This window comes from Manis pentadactyla, chromosome 1 (assembly GCF_030020395.1).
Source record: "Manis pentadactyla isolate mManPen7 chromosome 1, mManPen7.hap1, whole genome shotgun sequence".
Lineage (NCBI taxonomy): Eukaryota > Metazoa > Chordata > Mammalia > Pholidota > Manidae > Manis > Manis pentadactyla.
In genome coordinates, this window is record NC_080019.1 from 230,803,971 (window position 1) to 230,827,495 (window position 23,525).

Here is a 23,525-nt window from a genome sequence, read left to right on the forward strand (position 1 = left end):
CTATAGCCTATAATAAATACACAAAAAATTTAAAAAGAGAAATCCAATCACAACACTAAAGAAAGCCATCAAATAACAAGAGTATAAGAGAGGAAGGAACAGAGAGGAACTTTAAAACCAACCAGAAAACAATTAATTAAATGGCAATAAGTACATAGCTATCAATAATTACCCAAAATGTTAATGGACTAATGCACCAATAAAAAGACACAGAGTGGCTGAATGGATAAAGAAACAAGACCCATCTGTATGCAGCCTACAAGAGACTCATTTCAGACCAAAGACATACACAAACTGAGTGAAGGGATAGAAAAAGAGATTTCATGCAAATAATAGGGAGAAAAAAGCAGGGGTAACAGTACTTATATCAGAAAAAAATAGATCTCAAAACAAAGTAACAAGAGCAAAGAAGGACATGATATAACGATAAAGGGGTCTGTCCAACAAGAGGATATAACTGTTATAAATATCTATGCACCCAACATAGATGCACCTAAATATGTAAAACAAATACTAACAGAATTAAAGGGGGAAATCGATTACAACACAGTCATTGTAGACGACTTTAACACATGACTCGTATCAATAGATCAATGGGAAGAAAATAAATAAGGGAACAGAGGCACTGAACAATACAGATGGACCTACCAGACATCTTACAGAACACTCCACCCAAAAGCAGCACGATACACATTTTTCTCAAATGTACATGGAACTTTCTCCAGAACAGATCACATATTAGACCACAAAAAGAGCCTCAATAAATTCAAAAAGAGTCAACTTCTCAGACCACAATAGTATGAAACTAGAAATAAATTATAGAAACAAAACAAAAAAAGCCTACAAGTGCATGGAGGATAACCACATGCTTCTAAATGATGAACTGACAAAGTAATAACACTTAGGACTTACCTCTGAAGTCTGACTAGTTCTAGGTAGTGAGGGCCCATCCACCTGGACCACAGTTACCTGACTGGGAGACTCTGAAAGCATGCTCATAGAGCTAGCAGAAGTCTAAAAATAAAGAGAAAAACAAAGCCACTTCTTCTGTGTCTGATATTAAACAGGCAAAATTTTAAAGTCACCAGAACACTACCTGAGGGAGACATTGTATGTACTTAGGATTGATAAGCAATCACTTATGTCTGATTCGATAACCTTGCAATGGATATCACATGGTTAGTGGTAGAATTTTGTAGTCATCTAAAAACTTGCAGAGCTCTTTTAGAGGAACCTAGTGGAGGTGCCTGGACCCCCTCCCAGTGTAGAGGAGTCTATTACCAGTGTAGTAAGATAATTTACAGAATGTAAATTGAGGTCATAATTCAAAATAACAGTTTTAAAATACCACATGGAAATTAAGTTTTTCTAAGAAAAAGTAAGTATGCCTTTAAAATAAACTTTATGATATGAACATAGCTTAGAATTTAAAAACTGCAAGTAAGATGTCTTTTATTCCATAAATGCTTGGTTTTGATACTCTTACCTTAGACTGGTCAAGAATTTTTTCCCATACTATTTTATCACTTTCAGATTTTTTCCAAGGATTATTCCATTTTTCAGAAGCTTCCTTTTCTTTCTTCTTTAAAGCAACCTGTTCATCTGTAAACAATGTCCTTTTTAAAAAAATGTACAACTGTAAAAAAAATCAATGTAAACAAATCATGACCTTCTTAAAGAGTGCAGAATCCAACACAGATCTAATCAAAATTGGTTTTTAGGGAGACTGACTTACAAGAATTTTAAGGGATATGGAAGAAAACATTTAGTCAGAAGCAAGTTGAAGTATGGAACAAATGAATGTAAAAATGTTTTAATTACAATTATCAATAAGGAACAATATCTTCAGAACAATATATCTTGTACTGTGTTAATTATTCTTAGGTGCTACTTTCCTATAATGCTCATTCAGTTACTTTTTAGAGACTTAAGAGCTAGCACTCTGGATGGACAACTACTGAGTCTAATCCAAGTCCAACCACTTCCTACTATATGACTATGGTAAACTGCTGTTCACCTCTCTAAACCTCAAGTTTCTTCTATAAAACTGAGAGTAATAATAGTGCCTATTTCAGTACAGGGCTTAACACAAATGTGTAAAAAAATGTTAGCCATTATAATCCCTAACTGCTGAAACGTAAAAAACAAAATCTTGGTGCAACAGACCCACGTAAAAACTAGGCCCCAAATTATCGATAGTCCTAAAAATTCAGTGATGTATAAATTTAAATTCCAAGAAAATTAATGAAAGCATAACTTGAACAAAGACAGATGTGTTTTTCTAACAGTATCAAGTAAAAGGAGCGGAATTGTTTTTTAATAATTAAAGCACAAAGCAGGGGGCGGAGCCAACATGGCAGCATGAGTAGGACAGTGGGAATCTCCTCCCCAAAACATATATATTTTTGAAAATACAACAAATATAACTAATCCTAAAAGAGAGACCAGAAGACGCAGGACAACAGCCAGACTACATCCACACGTGCGAGAGCCCAGCGCCTGGTGAAAGGGGTAAGATACAACCCCCGGCCCAGCGGGACCCGAGCACCCCTCCCTCCAGCTCCCGGCGGGAGGAGAGGAGTTGGAGCCCAGGACGGCTAAACACCCAGCCCCAGCCACCCGCACCAGAGCACAGACACAGTGCATGCGTGGAGGGCTGGAAACTAGGGAAACAGGGCAGCAAGATCTCTGAGCGGGTGCCGAAGCTGATGCCCCTGTGACAAAGCAAAGCGGGAGCTTTTTGAAAGTCTTAAAGGGACAGGGACATAACAGCTAGACGGAAACAACACAGGCCACAGTCCAGTGGCTGGAAATTACAGGGAAAACCGGGTGCACTAACCTCCTGGGCAACAGCTCTGCGACCCCCTCACGGAGTAAACAGCCAAAAAGCCCCCCCGTCCATTACCCCTCCAGGCGCTGCAAAAGCAGAGAAGCAGCCTAAGGCAGGTCACGCCCTCAGAAAAGGGAGATTCCTCCCTTCCAGCCGGGCAAGACACAAAGACCCAGTCTACACGCAATTACCCAACACAAGCCACTAGGGGTCGCAGTTGTCCCAGTAAAGAAAGGCCAGTAGCAAGTGAAAAGTTTGGCCCTCCCAGCTGACAGTCAATAGCACCCGTCAACATGAAAAGGCAAAAAAATATGATCCAGACAAGACTAACCCAGACAGCTTCTGCATCTGCTACATCTTCCCCTGAGAAGGAACCTGGGGAGATAGATTTAACCAGTCTTCCTGAAAAAGAATTCAAAACAAAAGTCATAACCATGCTGATGGACTTGCAGAGAAATATGCAAGAACTAAGGAGGGAGAATACAGAAATAAAACAAGCTCTGGAAGGACTTCAAAACAGAATGGGCGAGATGCAAGAGACCATTAATGGACTAGAAAACAGAGAACAGGAACGCAGAGAAGCTGATGCAGAGAGAGATAAAAGGATCTCCAGGAATGAAAGAATTTTAAGAGAGCTGAGTGACCAATCGAGACAGAACAATATCCGCATTATAGGGGTACCAGAAGAAGAAGAGAGAGAAAAAGGGATAGAAAGTGTCTTTAAAGAAATAATTGCTGAAAAATTCCCCAAACCAGGGGAGGAAATGGCCTCTCAGACCACAGAGGTACACAGAACTCCCATGACAAGGGATCCAAGGAGGGCAACACCAAGACACATAATAATTAAAATGGCAAAGATCAAAGACAAGGACAAAGTATTAAAGGCAGCCAGAGAAAAAAAAGGTCACCTACAAAGGAAAACCCATCAGGCTATCATCAGACTTCTCAACAGAAACCCTACAGGCCAGAAGAGAATGGCATGATATACTTAATGCAATGAAACAGAAGGGCCTCGAACCAAGACTACTGTATCCAGCACGAATATCATTTAAATATGAAGGAGGGATTAAACAATTCCCAGACAAGCAAAAGTTGAGGGAATTTGCCTCCCACAAACCACCTCTACAGGGCATCCTACAGGAACTGCTCTAGATGGGAGCACTTATAAAAAGAGCACAGAACAAAACACCCAACATATGAAGAAGGGAGGAGGCGGAATAAGAAGGGAGAGAAATAAAGAATCATCAGACCACGTTTATAATAGCTCAACACGCGAGTTAAGTTAGACAGTAAGATAGTAAAGAAGCTAACCCTGAACCTTTGGTAACCACAAACTTAAAGCCTGCAATGGGAATAAGTTCACACCTTTCAATAATCACCCTAAATGTAAATGGACTGAATGCACCAATCAAAAGACACAGAGTAACAGAATGGATAAAAAAGCAAGATCCATCCACATGCTGCCTACAAGAGACTCACCTCAAACCCAAAGACATGCACAGACTTAAGACTTAAAGTCAAGGGATGGAAAAAGATATTTCATGCAAACAACAGAGAGAAGAAAGCAGGTGTTGCAATTCTGGTATCAGACAAAACAGACTTCAAAATAAAGAAAGCAAAAAAAGACAAAGAAGGACATTACATAATGATAAAGGGCTCAGTCCAACAAGAGGATATAACCATTATAAATATATATGCAACCAATACAGGAGCACCAACATACCTGAAACAAATATTAACAGAACTAAAGGAGGAAATAGAATGCAATGCATTCATTCTAGGAGACTTCAACACACCACTCACTCCAAAGGACAGATCCACCGGACAGAAAATAAGTAAGGACACAGAGGCACTGAACAACACACTAGAACAGATGGACCTAATAGACATCTACAGAACTCTACATCCAAAAGCAACAGGATACATATTCTTCTCAAGTGCACATGGAACAGTCTCCAGAATAGACCACATACTAGGCCACAAAAAGAGCCTCAGTAAATTCCAAAAGATTGAAATCCTACCAACCAACTTTTCAGACCACAAAGGCATAAAACTAGAAATAAACTGTACAAAGAAAGCAAAAAGGCTCACAAACACATGGAGGCTTAACAACACGCTCCTAAATAATCAATGGATCAATGACCAAATCAAAATGGAGATCCAGCAATATATGGAAACAAACGACGACAACAACACTGAGCCCCAACTTCTGTGGGACACAGCAAAAGCAGTCTTAAGAGGAAAGTATATAGCAATCCAAGCATATTTAAAAAAGGAAGAACAAGCCCAAATGAATGGTCTAATGTCACAATTATCGAAATTGGAAAAAGAAGAACAAATGAGGCCTAAGGTCAGCAGAAGGAGGGACATAATAAAGATCAGAGAAGAAATAAATAAAATTGAGAAGAATAAAACAATAGCAAAAAAAATGAAACCAAGAGCTGGTTCTTCGAGAAAATAAACAAAATAGATAAGCCTCTAGCCAGACTTATTAAGAGGAAAAGAGAGTCAACACAAATCAACAGTATCAGAAACGAGAAAGGAAAACTCACGACAGACCCCACAGAAATACAAAGAATTATTAGAGACTACTATGAAAACCTATATGCTAACAAGCTGGGAAACCTAGGAGAAATGGACAACTTCCTAGAAAAATACAACCTTCCAAGACTGACCCAGAAAGAAACAGAAAATCTAAACAGACCAATTATCAGCAACAAAATTGAAGCAGTAATCAAAAAACTACCCAAGAACAAAACCCCCGGGCTAGATGGATTTACCTCGGAATTTTATCAGACATACAGGGAAGACATAATACCCATTCTCCTTAAAGTTTTCCAAAAACTAGAAGAGGAGGGGATACTCCCAAACTCATTCTATGAAGCTAACATCACCCTAATACCAAAACCAGGCAAAGACCCCACCAAAAAAGAAAACTACAGACCAATATCCCTAATGAACGTAGATGCAAAAATACTCAACAAAATATTAGCAAACCGAATTCAAAAATACATCAAAAGGATCGTACACCATGACCAAGTGGGATTCATCCCAGGGATGCAAGGATGGTACAACATTCAAAAGTCCATCAACATCATCCACCACATCAACAAAAAGAAAGACAAAAACCACATGATCATCTCCATAGATGCTGAAAAAGCATCTGACAAAGTTCAACATCCATTCATGATAAAAACTCTCAGCAAAATGGGAATAGAGGGCAAGTACCTCAACATAATAAAGGCCATCTATGATAAACCCACAGCCAACATTATATTGAACAGCGAAAAGCTGAAACCTTTTCCTCTGAGATCGGGAACTAGACAGGGATGCCCACTCTCCCCACTGTTATTTAACATAGTACTGGAGGTCCTAGCCACGGCAATCAGACAAAACAAAAAAATACAAGGAATCCAGATTGGTAAAGAAGAAGTTAAACTGTCACTATTTGCAGATGACATGATACTGTACATAAAAAACCCTAAAGACTCCAACCCAAAACTACTAGAACTGATATCGGAATACAGCAAAGTCGCAGGATACAAAATCAACACACAGAAATCTGTGGCTTTCCTATACATTAACAGTGAACCAGCAGAAAGAGTAATCAGGAAAACACCTCCATTCACAACTGCATCAAAAAAAATAAAATACCTAGGAATAAACCTAACCAAAGAAGTGAAAGACTTCTACTCTGAAAACTACAAGTCACTCTTAAGAGAAATTAAAGGGGACACTAACAGATGGAAACTCATCCCATGCTCGTGGCTTGGAAGAATTAATATCATCAAAATGGCCATCCTGCCCAAAGCAATATACAGATTTTATGCAATCCCTATGAAACTACCAGCAATGTTCTTCAATGAACTGGAACAAATAGTTCAAAAATTCATATGGAAACACCAAAGACCCCGAATAGCCAAAGCAATCCTGAGAAAGAAGAATAAAGTAGGGGGGATCTCACTCCCCAACTTCAAGCTCTACTATAAAGCCATAGTAATCAAGACAATTTGGTACTGGCACAAGAGCAGAGCCACAGACCAATGGAACAGACTAGAGAATCCAGACATTAACCCAGACATATATGGTCAATTAATATTTGATAAAGGAGCCATGGACATACAATGGCGAAATGACAGTCTCTTCAACAGGTGGTGCTGGCAAAACTGGACAGCTACATGTAGGAGAATGAAACTGGACCATTGTCTAACCCCATATACAAAAGTAAACTCAAAATGGATCAAAGACCTGAATGTAAGTCATGAAACCATTAAACTCTTGGAAGAAAACATAGGCAAAAACCTCTTAGACATAAACATGAGTGACCTCTTCTTGAACATATCTCCCCGGGCAAGGAAAACAACAGCAAAAATGAGTAAGTGGGACTATATTAAGCTGAAAAGCTTCTGTACAGCAAAAGATACCACCAATAGAACAAAAAGGATCCCTACAGTATGGGAGAATATATTTGAAAATGACACATTCGATAAAGGCTTGACGTCCAGAATATATAAAGAGCTCACACGCCTCAACAAACAAAAAACAAATAACCCAATCAAAAAATGGGCAGAGGATCTGAACAGACAGTTCTCCAAAAAAGAAATACAGATGGCCAACAGACACATGAAAAGATGCTACTACATATCACTAATTATCAGAGAAGTGCAAATTAAAACTACAATGAGATATCACCTCACACCAGTAAGGATGGCTGCCATCCAAAAGACAAACAACAACAAATGTTGGTGAGGCTGTGGAGAAAGGGGAACCCTCCTACACTGCTGGTGGGAAATGTAAATTAGTTCAACCATTGTGGAAAGCAGTATGGAGTTACATCAAAATGCTCGAAACAGACTTACCATTTGACCCAGGAATTGCACTCCTAGGAATTTACCCTAAGAATGCAGCAATCAAGTTTGAGAAAGACCAATGCACCCCTATGCTTATCGCAGCACTATTTACAATAGCCAAGAATTGGAAGCAACCTAAATGTCCATCGATAGATGAATGGATAAAGAAGATGTGGTACATATACACAATGGAATACTACTCAGCCATAAGAAAAGGGCAAACCCTACCATTTGCAGCAACATGGATGGAGCTGGAGGGTATTATGCTCAGTGAAACAAGCCAAGCAGAGAAAGAGAAATACCAAATGATTTCACTCATCTGTGGAGTATAAGAAGAAAGGAAAAACTGAAGGAACAAAACAGCAGCAGAATCACAGAACTCAAGAATGGACTAACAGGTACTAAAGGGAAAGGGACTGGGGAGGATGGGTGGGTAGGGAGGAATAAGGGGTGGGAAGAAGAATGTGGTTATTAAAATTAGCATGCATGGGGGGTGGGAGAAAGGGGATGGCTGTACAACACAGAGAAGATAAGTAGTGATTCTACAACATTTTGCTATGCTGATGGACAGTGACTGTGAAGGGGTTTATAGGGGGGACCTGGTATAGGGGAGAGCCTAGTAAACACAATATTCGTCATGTAAGTATAGATTAATGATAACAACAACAAAAAAAACAGCACTTCCTGCCTGGTGACCTCCAATGAGTTCTACACAATGGTATAAAGGGCATATAAAAGTGTAGGCAAAGGGTCTGTTTGTGTTTATACAGAGGATCAAAGCCTAATTTGGCTACCCCAAAAATGAACTAAGATACGATATGAAAAAGAACTTCCAACATCAGCACTCTTTGGAAGACTCATGCCAGAAGATGATCATCAAAAAACCCCAACAAAGATCCACGCACTGCTACTGCTGTAGATGCACTCATCCCACCAGTTCCTGGACTTGCCATGGGAATGAAGAAGGAGATATCTAAGCTGGCCTGTGCATACAGTAAAACAACAAATTTGACTGGATCTATACTGTTGGAACTCAACCAAGAATTAGGAGAAGTGCAAATTGTAGCGCTCCATCTTACAACTACAGACTATTTACTGTTAAAAGAACATAAGGGATGTGAACATTCCCCAGGAATGGGTTGTTTTAATTTGTCTGATTTCTCTCAGACTGTTCAAGTTCAGTTGGGCAATATCCACCATATCATAGGTAAGTTTTCACAAATGCCTAAGGTGCCTAACTGGTTTTCTTGGTTTCACTGGAGATGGCTGGTAATTATAGGTATGCTATGGTTATGTAACTGTACTCCTACTATGTTAATGTGCGTGCTATGGTTATGTAACTGTACTCCTACTATGTTAATGTGCGTGCACAATTTAATTAGTAGTTTAAAACCTATACATGCTGAAGTTACTCTACAAGAAGATATGTCAAAGAAATAATCAATCTTCCCAGGTTTTCTTCTGCCTGCTACTTCTATAGCTTTTCTTCTTCCTTCCTAATTACAACCCTTAAATAGAATTCGTGCCTCATATCGAATTTACTGAGTATCATAATTCTTCCAAGTGGTAAAGATACCTCAAGACAAATGCTGGGCATAGAAGCCACAGGGCATATATATGCAAAGAAGTAAAAAGCTAACTTTTTCAAACAATAAGGCTTCTCTCTCACTTACCAACTTTACATTTCCCTGTATGGCCCCGGAAGATGACTGGTTAGCCAGAGACGGGTAAGATTCCTCAAGGGAGGAACAACCGAAGACAGGCACAGTCGCAGGAGGGCCATCAGGTGAGAAATTGGGGATCAACAGAGGTGAGGCTTAGAACCTCACCCCCCCTGTTCTGAGAGAAATCTTCTGCATACATGGATGTTTATTGCCCTTGTCTAGCTTGGATTAACACATAGTCTACAGGCACACACCTGATCATCTACGTTTGCTCTCTTACAACACTAAACTGTTTTCTACCTTTATCTTGTATCTACCTACCACTTCAGCATTTTATTAAAAATAATGAGAGAAATGTGGTATCCACATATAAATCAAGTATAAAAATCAAATGAATATTCATATTTGAACTGTTTATAGTTCATAATGCATGAGCAAAACCGAAAGTTTCTGTGATGACTGCCCTTGTACTGTTCACCATGTAAGAACTTATTCACTATGTAAGAATTTGTTCTCCATGTAAGAACTTGTTTGTTATGCCTCAGAAGATTGGAGACTGATGAAAATTAGGCTTGGGGTGGATTAATGATTGTGCATTGACTCCCCTATACAGAATTTTATTGTTGTTAACAACCGTTTGATCAATAAATATGAGAGATGCCCTCACAAAAAAAAAAAAAAAAAAGTACACACTTCCAATTGTAAAATAAATAAGTAACCCGGACGTAATGTATAGCATAAGGAATATAGTCAAAATATTGTAACAACTTGGTATGGTGATAGCTGGTACCTAGAATTATCATGTATATAAATGTTGAATCACTGTGTTGTACACCTGAAACTAATGTTAAAACTGTGTGTCAACTACCCTTCAATAAAAAATAATTATCTACAAAAAAAAAATAATAATAATTAAAGCATAAAGCACTTCAACCATTTCTAAGAGTTCCATCTTACCACAGAAGTTTGCAATTGTAGTTGATAAGCTAAATTTGTACTGAAAGAACATACTTAAAGCAGAAATTATGATATAAACACACACCAGTTCTCCAAATCATCTCATACTGCTATCACAAATTTAATTTCTTCATAATTGTGTTTTCTTGACTTCCAGCAGCAATTCATTCCCTATTTCTTCTCCTTATCACTTTTTCTAGATTACCTGTCCCAACAGGGTTATGACTGCCTCACGGGACTTCCCAGGTGAGTGGAGGGTGAAGTCCATCGTCATGTTTTTAGTACAGTTACTCTTAAGTACAACTGTTACTTCACTTTCCAAACTGTTACTTCTAGTCCAAGAAATAACAGGAGTTTACTATATTTTACACCTTAACAGAAATTTATAATAAGTTTTTTTGTTATAATGCCCACAAGCTGACAAAAAGCAGTAAGCTTGTTTGGAATATAGTCTGTATGGAATATACTGGTTGACACCATATTAATGATACCTAGTTAGAACATTTTCATTATTAAAAAAAAAATAAACTCAAGAAAATTAGTGGTGAAAAAAGATGGCGGAGTAGGAAGGCAAGGTGGAACACACAGCAACTACAGCAAAAGCAACTAACCCTGAAAACAACCTGAAGACTGCAGAGCAGACCACCTGCACCTGGGGAAGAGGAGAAGCCCACACAGAAGGGTAAAGTGGCAGCAGAGCCACCATCCAGTAGGACCCAAGCCCTTCCCCATCTCGCCAACAGGAAGAAAAAAGAAACTGAGCAGGGAGGGATAGGCGCTCAGGAACTCTACATATTTGGCCCTGGAGATCTGCTCTGGGAACACAAGTCCACACTGCACTGGGTTCTGGTGATTAGCAGGGCTGCACACCAGGGAGAGTTGAAGCACTCTGGGAGGTTGAAACTCCTGTCACTTGTGGAGGACAGGCACACTCCTATGGTCCCACTGAGAACCAAAAGAAAGGCAACAGTTTGAAAGATTTGCCTGCAGTGGGATGGTGCCAGAGCGGGGAGGGTTGGACAGAGCTCTCTACAGAGGAGAAAGGGAAGGTAGAACACAATTCCCCAGCCCTCTCTCATCCCAACAGGTCAGGCACTCTTGGGAACCCGCAAATGCTCTATCCCCCTAGCTGGTGGCTCAGCCCACAGGTGCTTCCCTCACCACCTGATGGCCCACTCAGCCCAGCAGCATGCTTCTAAATAATCAATGGCTCAATGAATAAATTGAAACAGAAATCAAGCAATATATGGGGACAAATGAATACAAAAATACAACAGTCCAAAATTTGTGGTACACTGCACAAGCAGTTCTAAGAGAAAAGTACATAGCAATACAGAACCTAGCCAAGAAACAACAATCCCAAATAAACAGTCAAAACTCACAAGTGAAACCTAAAGTTGTAGAAAGAGGGATAAAGATCAGAGCAGAAATTTACAGGGAAGAATGAAACAATAGAAAAAAAAAAATCAGTGAAACCAAGAGCTGGTACTTTGAGAAGATAAAATAGATTAAGCCCGTAGCCAGACTTATCAAGACAAAAAAGAGGGAGTGCACAAATGAGAAATGTAAAGAAGTAGTCACAACAGATACCACAGAAATACAAAGAATTAGAGAATTCTATGAAAATAAATTGGACAACCTAGAAGAAATGGGCAAAATCCTAGAAAAATACAACCTTTCAAGACTGATGCAGAAAAGAAAAACAGGAAATCTTAACAGACCAATTACCAGTAATGAAACTGAACTGGTAATCAAAAAACTCCCAACAAATTAAAGTCCAGGACCAGATGGCCTCACAACTGAATTCTACCAAACATTTAAAGAAGAGCTGATACCCATCCTTCTTAAAGTATTCCAAAAAGTAGAAGAATAAGGAATACACCCAAACTCATTCTATGGGACCAGCATCATTCTCATACCAAAACCAGACAAAGACACTAGAAAACAAGAATACAGACCAATATCCCTGATGAATATAGATACAAAAATCCTCAAAATATTAGCAAACTGAATTCAAGAATACATGAAAAGGAACATCCATGACAACCAAGTCGGATGTATTCCTGCATTTCAAGGATGGTACAATATCTGTAAATCAACCAATGTGATACACCACATTAATAAAAAGGGTAAAAACCACATGTTCATCTCAGGAGATGCTGAGAAAACATTTGACAAAATTCAACATCCATTCATGATAAAAACTCTTTACAAAATGGCTACATAGGGTATGTACCTCAACCTAAGAAAGGCCATATATGACAAACACACAGCTAACATCACACTCAGTGGTGAAAAGTTGAAAGCTTTTCCTCTAAGATCAGGACCAAGACAAGGATGTCCATTAGCACCACTTTTATTCAACATAGTACTGGAGGTCCTAGCCATGGCAATCAGACAAGACAAAAAAGATGAAAAGGCATCCAAATTGGTAAGGAATAAGTTAAACTGTCACTATCTGCAGATGACATGATATTATACATAGAAAACCCTAAACACTCTACCAAAAAATAATTAGAATAACTGCATTCAGCAAAGCTGCAAGATACAAAACTGATACACAGATATCTGTTGCACTCCTTTATACTAACAATGAACTAGCAGAAAGAGAAATTAGGAAAACAATACCATTTACAATTACATCAGAAAGAATAAAATACCTAGGAATAAACCTAACCAAGGAGGTGAAAGACCTATACTCTGAAAACTGTTAAGACTCTCATGACAGAAATTAAAGAAGACACCAATAAATACTACCTTGTGTTCATGGATAGGAAGAATTAATATTGTCAAAATGGCCATCCTGCCCAAAGCAATTTACAGATTCACTGCAATTCCTATCAAAATACCAATGGCATTTTTCAATGAACTAGAACAAATCATCCTAAAATTTATATGGAACCAGAAAAGACCCCAAATAGCCAAAGTAATCCTGAGAAAGAACAAAGCTGGGATATTATGTTCCCTGCTTGCAAGCTATACTATAAGCTACAGTAATCAAAACAGTATGGTACTAGCACAAGAACAGACCCATGAAACAGAATACAGAGCCCACATATAAACCCCCACGTATATGGTCAATTAATATACAATAAAAGAGCCATGAATATACAATGAGGAAAGGACAGTCTCTTCAATAACTGGTGTTAGAAAACTGGACAGGTACATTCAAGAGAAAAAAACTAGATTACTGCCTAACTCCACACACAAAGTAAACTCAAAATGGATTAAAAACCTCAATGTAAGACACAAAACCATAAAACTATTAGAAGAAAACATAGGCAAAAAATCTCTCAAACTTAAGCATGAGCAATTTTTTCCTGGATGCATCTCCTCAGGCAAGGGAAACAAAATAAAAAATGAACAGGTGGGGCTACATTAAACTAAAAAGCTTCCATACAGCAAAGGACACCATCAGCAGAACAAAAAGGCAACTGCAGTACTGGAGAACATATTCATAAATGACTTATCTGATAAGGGGGTTAACATCCAAAATACATAAAGAACTCATATGCCTCAACACCCAAAAGACAAATAACCCGATTAAAAAATGGGCAGAAGACCTGAACAGACATTTCTCCAAAGAAGAAACACAGATGGCCAACAGGCACATGAAAAGATGCTCCACATCACTGATCATAAGGAAAATGCAAATTAAAACCACAATGAGGTATAACTTCACACCAATTAGAATGGCCAACATTCAAAAGACAAGAAATAACTGTTGGTGAGGATGTGAAGAAAAGCAAACCCTCCTCTTCTGGTGATGGGAATGTATATTGGTGCAACCGCTGTGGAAAGCAGCATGGAGGTTCCTCAAAAAAAAACTGAATATAGAAATACCATTCAATCCAGTAATTCCACTTCTAGGAATTTACCTGAAGAAAACAAAATCCCTGATTTAAAAAGATATATGCACCTCTATGTTTACTGCCACATTATTTACAATAGCAAAGATATGGAATCAACCTAAGTGTCCATCAATAGATGAATGGATAAAGATGTGGAACCTACACACAAAGGAATATTATTCAGCAATAAAAAGAAAAGAAATCCTCCCATGTGCAACAACATGGATGGATCTAGAGGGTATTTTGCTAAATGAAATAGACCAGGCAGAGAAAGACAAATACCATATGATTTCACTTATTGTGGAATCTAAAAACAAAACAAAATGAGCAGAACAGCAGTAAACTCATGGACACTGAGAAATGCCTGGTGGCTTGCATGGGGGAGGGGCTGGATTGGGTGGATGGGAGGTCGATGGGTATAAAGAGGCATAAAAATTCTCAATCATAATGTAAGTTGGTTATGGGGATGGAAGGACAGCATGGAGAATACAGCCAATGATTCTGCAACATCTTCCTATACTGACAGATAGTAACCGCACTAGTGGGGGTGTGGATTTTAAATCAGTAATTGCCACACTCCTGTGTTGTATATTTGGAACCAAAGTAAGATTGTATATCAATGATACTTCAGTAAAAAAATTACATAAACTCAATTATTCTTAAACAAAACTCTCTTTAAGTCCAAAAGGATTTCTGTGTTAGAAAAATAGGAAAATGGATTCTCAGGAAATGAGAAAAGTTTGGGAATCCTTACGCTCTAGGAAATCCAGAATGATACTGATGGCATTAATGCTCAACCTTTGGCTTTTGATGCACACCACAGAATACCAAACAAAAAAATACAACTTAGACACTGTGATACCAAAAAGCTTCTTATGCATTTGTAGACAACTCTAGATAACAAATGTTATAAAACAGCATTTTTTATACCATACCAAAACATATACTTCATCCTCAATATACATTCCTTAAGTAAACAAAACTGTAATAAGATGTATAATAATTACTTACCAAGCTCTTTTCTCCACTGGGCTTTTTTTGCTTCTAACAAACTCCTATCAAGCTCTCTTTCTCCCAGAGTACTGAATATGTCTGCTGGTTTCCATACATTTTCTCTAAGACAAAATACAAAAAATAATAGGAATCTTATTATATGTATCTTATTATACATTTCTACACAACTTACTCTGTAAGTAATAAACTTTTAAATAGCTCTTAGTCTTCAGAGTATTTCACATGTAAGTCAAGGAAAAACAAAACCGTATGTGCACGACAACCCCACAACACATAAGAGTTACATACATGGCAATTTCTTGCTCATACTGCTGAGATATCTCCTGATTTGTATTTAAAACAGACTTATTTTCATCCTGAACAGATGATTCTGCCTCAGTTTTCTGCAGTACTCCTATAATGTTCTCCTTCTTTGGTTGATTAGGAATACTGTTTAAATGTAGACTGTACTGACCTAGAAGGTAAAATGTATGTTTTAAAATTAACACTAAAATTACATCAAACACAACATTTTATACCTTGGCATACTGCTCTACACTTTAAAAGACACTGCCTTACACATTACATAATTAATTACCTCTCACAGCAGTCTTTGTGGTGCATATTATGACTTCCTTTTTGTCAAAAAAAGAAACCGAGTCTCAGAGGTAAGTGGCCTGGATGTATGGCCACAGCAATAAAACTTTGCGTCAAATAAGAAGCAACAATAAAACCACCCTCCATTCACTCTTGCCAATGATATTTTTACAAATATAAATGATAACACAATTACAGCTTAATGGACAGTAAATGCAAGTAACTTTATGAAAAACTCATTACCTTGTACTTATTTCTCTTTTTTAGCTGGGAAATAGGTGGAAACCTTTGCCATAGCTTGTTGTCTCTATGTCCCAGCTGTAACATCTATTCCAAGTGTTTTATACAGAACTCCTACGCTTGGCTTAAAAATTGTTCTAATTCCTCCTTAATGCAAGTTCTCCCAATGAAGAGAAAACATTTCTAATATGCAGGTCATTACACGATTTGGCAAATTTTGCTTTTAACTTTGTTGATATTCTCTCTCTTTATGCCTAGTAAATTTTTATTTTTGTTCTCTGAGCTAGAATCCTAGCCAGGTCCCCTGTTTTACGAAGACTAAGCTAGACCAAGAGAAGGTAGATGACTCCATCTTGAATACCTTGGCAATCTACAGGAGCTACACGGTCCCCAAATCAGTGTGGGTCCTCTTCCTAGTGACTTTATTTTTTATGTCACTATTGCCTAACACAATTTTAATGATATTTCTATTCATATTCACAATTCCTTAGCTCAAAGGGGAAACTAGAAGGCTTTAAAAAACTTTAATGCAATGCCCTGAATAGTGAAACTGAAAGCATGTAACTCTACTTCTTCATCCCTGTTTTACACTCATTAAAAAGATAGTGCTGCCAAGCCTCAGCACAAGTTGAGGTTCATGAAGAGCAAAATTCGGGGCCAGGAAAATAATCCTTTTCAGCAACTCAAATCAAATCTTCATACTAAAGTTTCCTCAGTTTTCACTAGAAATACTGTAGAGTTTCTTAGAATGCTTTATAGAATTATTTTTTATGTATATAAAACCTGCTATGTAGTAAAATAAGTAACAATAACTTTTTGCACTAACAGCTTTTATAGAGTCCACAGCCCCTGGTTTCTTAAGGCTCTGGTACAGAATATCCTGAGCATTAACCCCAACATATGGCATATTATAGCTATAAAAGTAATTTTGCATATGAAAGAATGTTACTTACAAGAATACTTTATAAAGATTGCTACATCTTAAATTAGAATTTGAGTTACATAAAATCCAATGAATATGAAATTCTAAAATACATATTGACAAAATATTAATTAAAACTTTAGAAACAGCTTACTTGTTTCCTCATTTCCATTCTCAGTCAGGGAAATAGATCTATTTCCTTGGTTTAAAGTCATCAAAATCTGTTGTACTTGTTCTTGTGTTAGACACACCAAACTGCTCTTCGTATCTTCAGCTGTGATGTGTTTTCTGCAAGGCTTCTGTTTAGCTACTACAGATGTACTTATGGTGTTTCTAGTCTTCTGTATATTAGGGATTGCAGGAGAAATCTCTTTCTGGATATAAAGACACTCGCTATCTGCATACTGCTTGCACAAATCCTTACTGGGTGAAAAAGCCATACTATTTTTTTCACCTTTTGCCAGTGAAGTTTCTGAACCAATTCTCTTCTTTTCGAAAAGTTTTTCACTCCTGATACAAGTATTTTGAGTTGACTTTAGAATGTATCCAGTTTGTTTTATTCTTAAAGGACATTTTGCAATCTTGGTCTTATTTCCCATCTGTTAAAACACCAGAAATACATTCTTTTAACAGCCCATGAAAAAAATCAACTATTATATTTATTTATATGATCTGTGATAAGTCAAGCCTCTAAACTTTTTTTCCATTTTGCTATTTAGTTAGATAACATATCCTCAAGAAACTATCATTTAACCTTTGCAAATCTTCACCTGAAAGCATCATCAACTGGAAATTATTATTTCATATTTCAGGATACTGGAGAACACAGAATAATATAGGATATGTCCATTCTCCTCTAGCTCTGAATCTCATGTCATAATTTTACCACTCACATTACCTCTTTTCTTTTCGGGCATCTATAGACCCCGTAGGCTACTAGCCCTTTCTTCTTGGGAAACTTAGTTCCTGAGTCACCGTCCCTCTCTCTACCTCCTGTCTTCATTACTGGTGCCTTCATATCCACACAGATCATTCTTCCAATACCCTGGCCTCTCATTTCCTTGAGCTCTGTTCCTATACTTGTCCTCCATGCTACCTCAGTTACTCATTCCCATAGTGAGATCTTACACTGCCACGTGACTACCCATAACTGCAATCCCTCCATAATCTCAACTTTAAGCGCTGCACAATGACCACCACTCCCTATTTTTCCCAGCTCACTTCCTTACATATCCCAATTTAAACAATTGTTGAACTCTTCTGGGTCTATGTTCTATTGATTCCCCTTGCCCTCACTTCCCCTCCTTACCAATCTTAAACTTCATGATCAACCAAAATCATCACTGTCTTCCATGCTCAATGCCTCTGCTCTGTCATGCATGCATGGCAAATCCCAAACCTGGTAAAATTTAACTCTTCACCTACTCTGTGCCTGCACACAAGGAGAAAAACAGTAAAATCATCTGCTTTCACCTTAAGTACAAACCCAAGAACAGCAAATGGGCTCTTCACGGTATCTGACTCTCACACATTTCCCAAGTTCATTTACTCTCTCCCTCTTGTAGCAATCATTTCAGCTTTCTCCCTTTCCCCCAAGCCCCTAACACTTACTCTTTCATATTTGTTTCTCAGCTGCATACTGTAACATTTCACTTACAATATTTCACTATTATAGAGCAGCATTCAGAAAAAACATAAGTTTCCACCACCGAATCTGTAACAGCATCTGGACTCATACAAACTGCTTGCCCTCCTATTACTCCTAACACTCCACGCATTCTATGCTTTTTCCTCAAGGATCTCTCTCTCTAGCATCATCTCTAACATCATCTTTTGCCATCTTTTAAATACCATGTTAAGAGATGATCTCTAACATCTTTCACCACCTTTTAAATTCTTGATCCCACTTCCTCATTTCCTATAATCCCACCACTACCAAACTTTCACCCCCACCACTCCCACCAAAACTGCTCAAGATCATTGATAACTTCTACACTGCTAAATTCGGCAACTGATTCTCAAGTCCTCATCTTTCTTACCAGACCTATTAGCAGCATCTGACATAGTTGATCATTCCTTCCATTCTGAAATGCTTTCTCCACTTCACCCCCAGGACTCCACAATCCCCGTTCTTCGTGGTCCTGCTCCTCAGTCTTCACTGGCTCCTCCTTTCTCCCCAGACCTTTTGAAGTCAGAGGCTCAGTCTCAGGATCTCTTCTCTAAAGTGACTTCATTCACTCAGTAATTTCATTTACTCCTGTGGCTCTACATTACCGTCCACATGTGAATGATCCCTAACTTGTGTCTCCATGACGGTCTTCTCCTATAGCTGTAGGTTCCATCTGCTTATCCAACACTTACACTGGGTTTCTAATAGTCATTTCAAATTAAGCATGTCCAAGACAACTCCTGATCTACCTCTTGCCCCTAAATAGCTTCCTTCCCTCAGTTTTTCCCATCTCAGTTACTCATGCCAAAAATCCTGGAATTATCCTCGACTCTTGGTTCATATCCACATTTACCTTGTCATCAAACCTTGTTTTGCTTCACCTTCAAAATATTATTCTGACTCTTGACCACTCCTGAACATCTCTCATGCCACCCCTCTGCCATTAGCTCTTGCCTGAGTTACTGAAAGCCTTCTAACTGGTTTTCCTTTGTCTACCTTGCTCCAGGTTCTCAACACAACAGCCAAAGTGATTATGTTAATGTATGTCAGACCATGTCATTCTTCAAAAGCTTCCACTGGCTTCCCATCTTACTTGGAGGGAAAGCTCAACTTCTCACTATAGCTGAAAAAGGCCTATGATCTTTGTACCCTTTCCCTTTTGTCCCCTTTACCTAACCTCTGACAACATTTTCTCTTAGCCTCCAGCACCTAGGCTTCTTGGTTACTCCTTGAATTCAACAAGAACCTCAAGTCTTAGGCCTCAGCACTGTTCAGTCCCTCTACTTGGGACATTCTTCCTTCAGATTCTACATGCTTCATTCACCTCCTTCGACTCTTTGCTCCAGTATCACTGCTCAGTGAGGTCTTCTCTGACCGCCCTATTTGAAACTGTAGGTTCCTTTCTCTCCCATCACTCTCACCCACCTAGCACTCCCTTTTCCTAAGGCCGCTGTGCCCCTGAAGCGACTGCGCCTCTTCCCTCTCTCTCCTCTATTTTTCCCTACTTTCCATTTTATATTTCAGAGTTTGCTGTCTGCCCACTCACTCCTTTCTAATGCAAACTCCACGACGTGGAGACGTCTGTCTGCTTTGTCCACTGCTGTATCCCCAGTACCTGGAAGCTCAGTTGAACAGGTAGGTGTTAAGTGAACTTTTGTTGAATGACTACCCCCCTACTATACCATTTTAAAGACTGAATTCTGTCACCCTCAAATTAGCTTCCTTTTCCAAAATACCCCATTTCTGTGGCACTGCTGTTCTAACTTCTCAGATCAGTAGACACGGAGTCATCTGTGACTCTTCATCCCCCTTCATGGTCTTCTTTAGCTAACCAGCAAGCACTGGTCATTTCTTCCTTCCAAGTCTTTTTCTTGCCATTTACATGAAAATTAGCCTAAATTCAGGTTTTCATTACCACACTACTCAAATATAATCTCTTTTATCTATCCCTACTTAATTCACTGTAGATTTCTAACCCAACGAACCTAAAATAATTCAATAGTCATTCAACCAATATTGATTGTTGCTTTTTATGTGCTCACCGCTATGGGAGAAGTGCTGCAGTTGTAGAGATGAGTAACAAGCTTCCTGCTGTCAAGCAGGGGGTAGGTGGCTCTCATATGGCTTATCAAATCCTAACTTTGCTTGTCTTTCAATAAATTAGGCAATATACAACCACACTTGACCAATTAGCCAATCACACTTCACCCTATTTCTCAAATGTATTTGTAACACCAGACACACGATCTCTAGTATCCTCTTCACCTCACCTACACCCTATTTGTTCCTGCCTTTAGGCTTTTGATGATAACAATACCACAATCTAGAACGCCTTTTTACCTTCCCGTCCCTGTGGCTATTTTAATAACTAATTCTCTAAGTGAGAGATGGCAAACACTGTAAATTAGACTGGATGGGAATTGGGCTGAACTAAGGAGCATTTTCCATCTAAAGGAGGCAGCCACCACTCAGAACCAGCCTGCACTGCCAAACAGGAATATGAGTCCACTTGCTAGATCATCCAGTATTTCAAGAGAACCAAGAATGCAGATTTTATAATAAGCTTATAATTTTTTGACATTGACAATTCATTCTAGTTTTTGAAAATGACTGTGTGGATTAAGCAAATTATTAGCAGACGCCACGTAGCTTCCACAGCTGAGCCCAGCACCGCAGCTGGCCCGACTACTACAGCTCCTACTCCTCTCACCGTTCTTTGACCATACTGGCTTTTTTTGGACATTACAGTTCAGCACTTCATTTCTCTAATCAGTTTCTCACTCAAACTGCTAAATGCAGTGTATTCCCTTAACATATCTTCAAAGTCTCTCATTTCTGTCCGCTTCTTTCTGTTCTGCTAGCTACCATACAAGTTCTGGGCAACTATAATTGGCCCTTAACTGGTTTTCCTGTTATCATAATCTGTCCTTCACAGAGCTGTCCAAGGCCCTTTCCTTCAACACAAATTAAGAATCTAGGCCACTTTTCAAAAATTCTTTAATGCTCCTTTCATGTAAACCAATTAAGTTCAAACTCTTGAGTATACATTTATACGTTTCATGACTGTAAACCCCCCCTAAGCTTTAGGTTCTATACTTCCCAGAGGTACACATTAGTCCCCAAATGCAAATTATGCTACCTTGGTATTTTGCCTACTATTTTCCATGAGCTTAGAATATACTTCCCTACCTCTCAGACTATAAGTATCTCCCTCATCGTTTAAGTTCTAATTAAAATGTCACATCATTTATGAAGCATTTCCTGGTCTCCTCAAACTACCAAAAGCTGATCTTTCCAATGTTTGACCTTTTTATAATCCAATTACAGCACCCATTTTTTTTCTACTTGTATTATTCACCTGACTGATACCCCACTTCCAGAAAACAGGGACATTTTACTCATTTTTCCCTCAAAGTCACAGAACAAATGGAGCTCTACACACATACTGGATTTTACAGCTGCAGTAAACCCTTGTTAAACAAAAACCTATTAACTGGAGCTCTAATTTAACTAGAATTATTTTGCCACATTATTCTTACATCAAGAGCAATACAGAGAAAAAGTCTTTGAAAAATATTTATTTAATAAAAAGAGGAAAAGGGATGACCTGGCATGAGATCAATATACATTCAGCTCAATTCTTAAAAACTTTTATAGCTTAAAGCCAGAGAATAATGACTGGAGGGTGCAAAAAAACAGTGAACTACCAAGTATTCAATTATGTTCAAGTTACTTAATTAGAAAAAGCAATCTAGCCCAAACCATCTCCCAAGTTTATAGTGGATTAGAAGAATTTCAATAGTTCAAACAGGGTCTTCATGTCATAAACATTGTTATGTAGCATGTTGCTCTTTTACCCTGTATTAATTATACCAACATTTTCATAATATGGAGACAGTATCCAAAGCATCTGTTTAATATGGCTGACTTCACAATTTACATGGGACCAGGAAACCAAGGCCAGAGGGGATCAGAGAAATGTAACATTTTAAAAACATAAAATAGGCTGCTAGCATTAATATCAAATACATCCTTTAGTGTATCAATACTCTGATTCTCACATGTACAAATAACTGTTAAAAATTTTTTTGTTTTACATTTCAAATAATTGTGAGACAAATCTAAGCATAGGAGTTTAGAATGTATAAATTACTCATGACAATGAATCATTAATATTTCATTTCTCTTCCTGTAAGCTTAAGAAATTAGGCTGGTAACTATCTTCACTTCATATTCACTACCAGATTACAGAAAAATGCCAATTTTGATAGAATTAAGTCCTCTGACCACATGTGTTAAATTTGATGACAATGATTGAGTTTAGCTGTTTAAAGAGCATTATAAAGATGAGCGTAATTCAACCTGTGAGAAAGAGGAAGCACAAAACTAAAGAGAGGTATGGTAGTTGCTCAGCAATTTACCCTAGTACGAAGAAGAAACACACTATGAAATGAGAGTTCAGGAATAATTTATAGAAAAGAGAATTAAACACAGAGCTGCAGAATTGTGAGATCTGGGAGATTAAAAAACTGATTAAAACAGAAAAAAAGAAGACAAGTACTACCACTTTTGGTTTTTGTCTTCTGTGAAGGGCAAAGAAGGGAATGAGGAGCTCAGCCACCTCTATAAAGGAAGAGAAGTTCCTTGAAATGAAATCAATCTAGGAAACTTCAGGTACATCAGTATTTTTTTTTTTAGCTTTACCAAGGTATAATTAAAAATTGTATATACTTAAGGTGTACAACTTGGTGGTTTGATATATTACACATATGAAATAATCACCACAATCAAGCTAATTAACATATCCATCACCTCACATAGCTACCATGCATTGGTATTTTGGAGTCCCAAAAGCAAGAGGGATATACCCAAACAACTTGCTTTAAGACATTTAATAATTCATTTTTTAAGAAAGAGAAGTTTGGGGTTGTTTTCTTTTAATTAGGGTATCA

General features: G+C 38.1%; 1 protein-coding gene across 8 annotated transcripts in view; it reads right to left on the bottom strand.

The window, feature by feature from the left end:
• The window catches only part of CCDC66 (coiled-coil domain containing 66), a 61,940-nt gene that overhangs the window by 34,430 nt on the left and 3,985 nt on the right, over nucleotides 1–23,525 (bottom strand). For 5 of the 8 annotated variants that reach the window (XM_036878006.2, XM_036878005.2, XM_036878003.2 and 2 more), the window contains 5 exons: nucleotides 17,059–17,503; nucleotides 15,455–15,620; nucleotides 15,164–15,267; nucleotides 1,487–1,602; nucleotides 913–1,014 (listed from right to left, as the gene is read on the bottom strand). In XM_036878006.2, the coding sequence (XP_036733901.2) occupies nucleotides 913–1,014; nucleotides 1,487–1,602; nucleotides 15,164–15,267; nucleotides 15,455–15,620; nucleotides 17,059–17,503 (933 nt within the window). Of the gene's footprint in view, nucleotides 1–912; nucleotides 1,015–1,486; nucleotides 1,603–15,163; nucleotides 15,268–15,454; nucleotides 15,621–17,058; nucleotides 17,504–18,213; nucleotides 18,693–23,525 lie in introns of those variants that run through there. The other 3 variants (XM_036878008.2, XM_057486356.1, XM_036878010.2) reach the window with 3 other exon arrangements.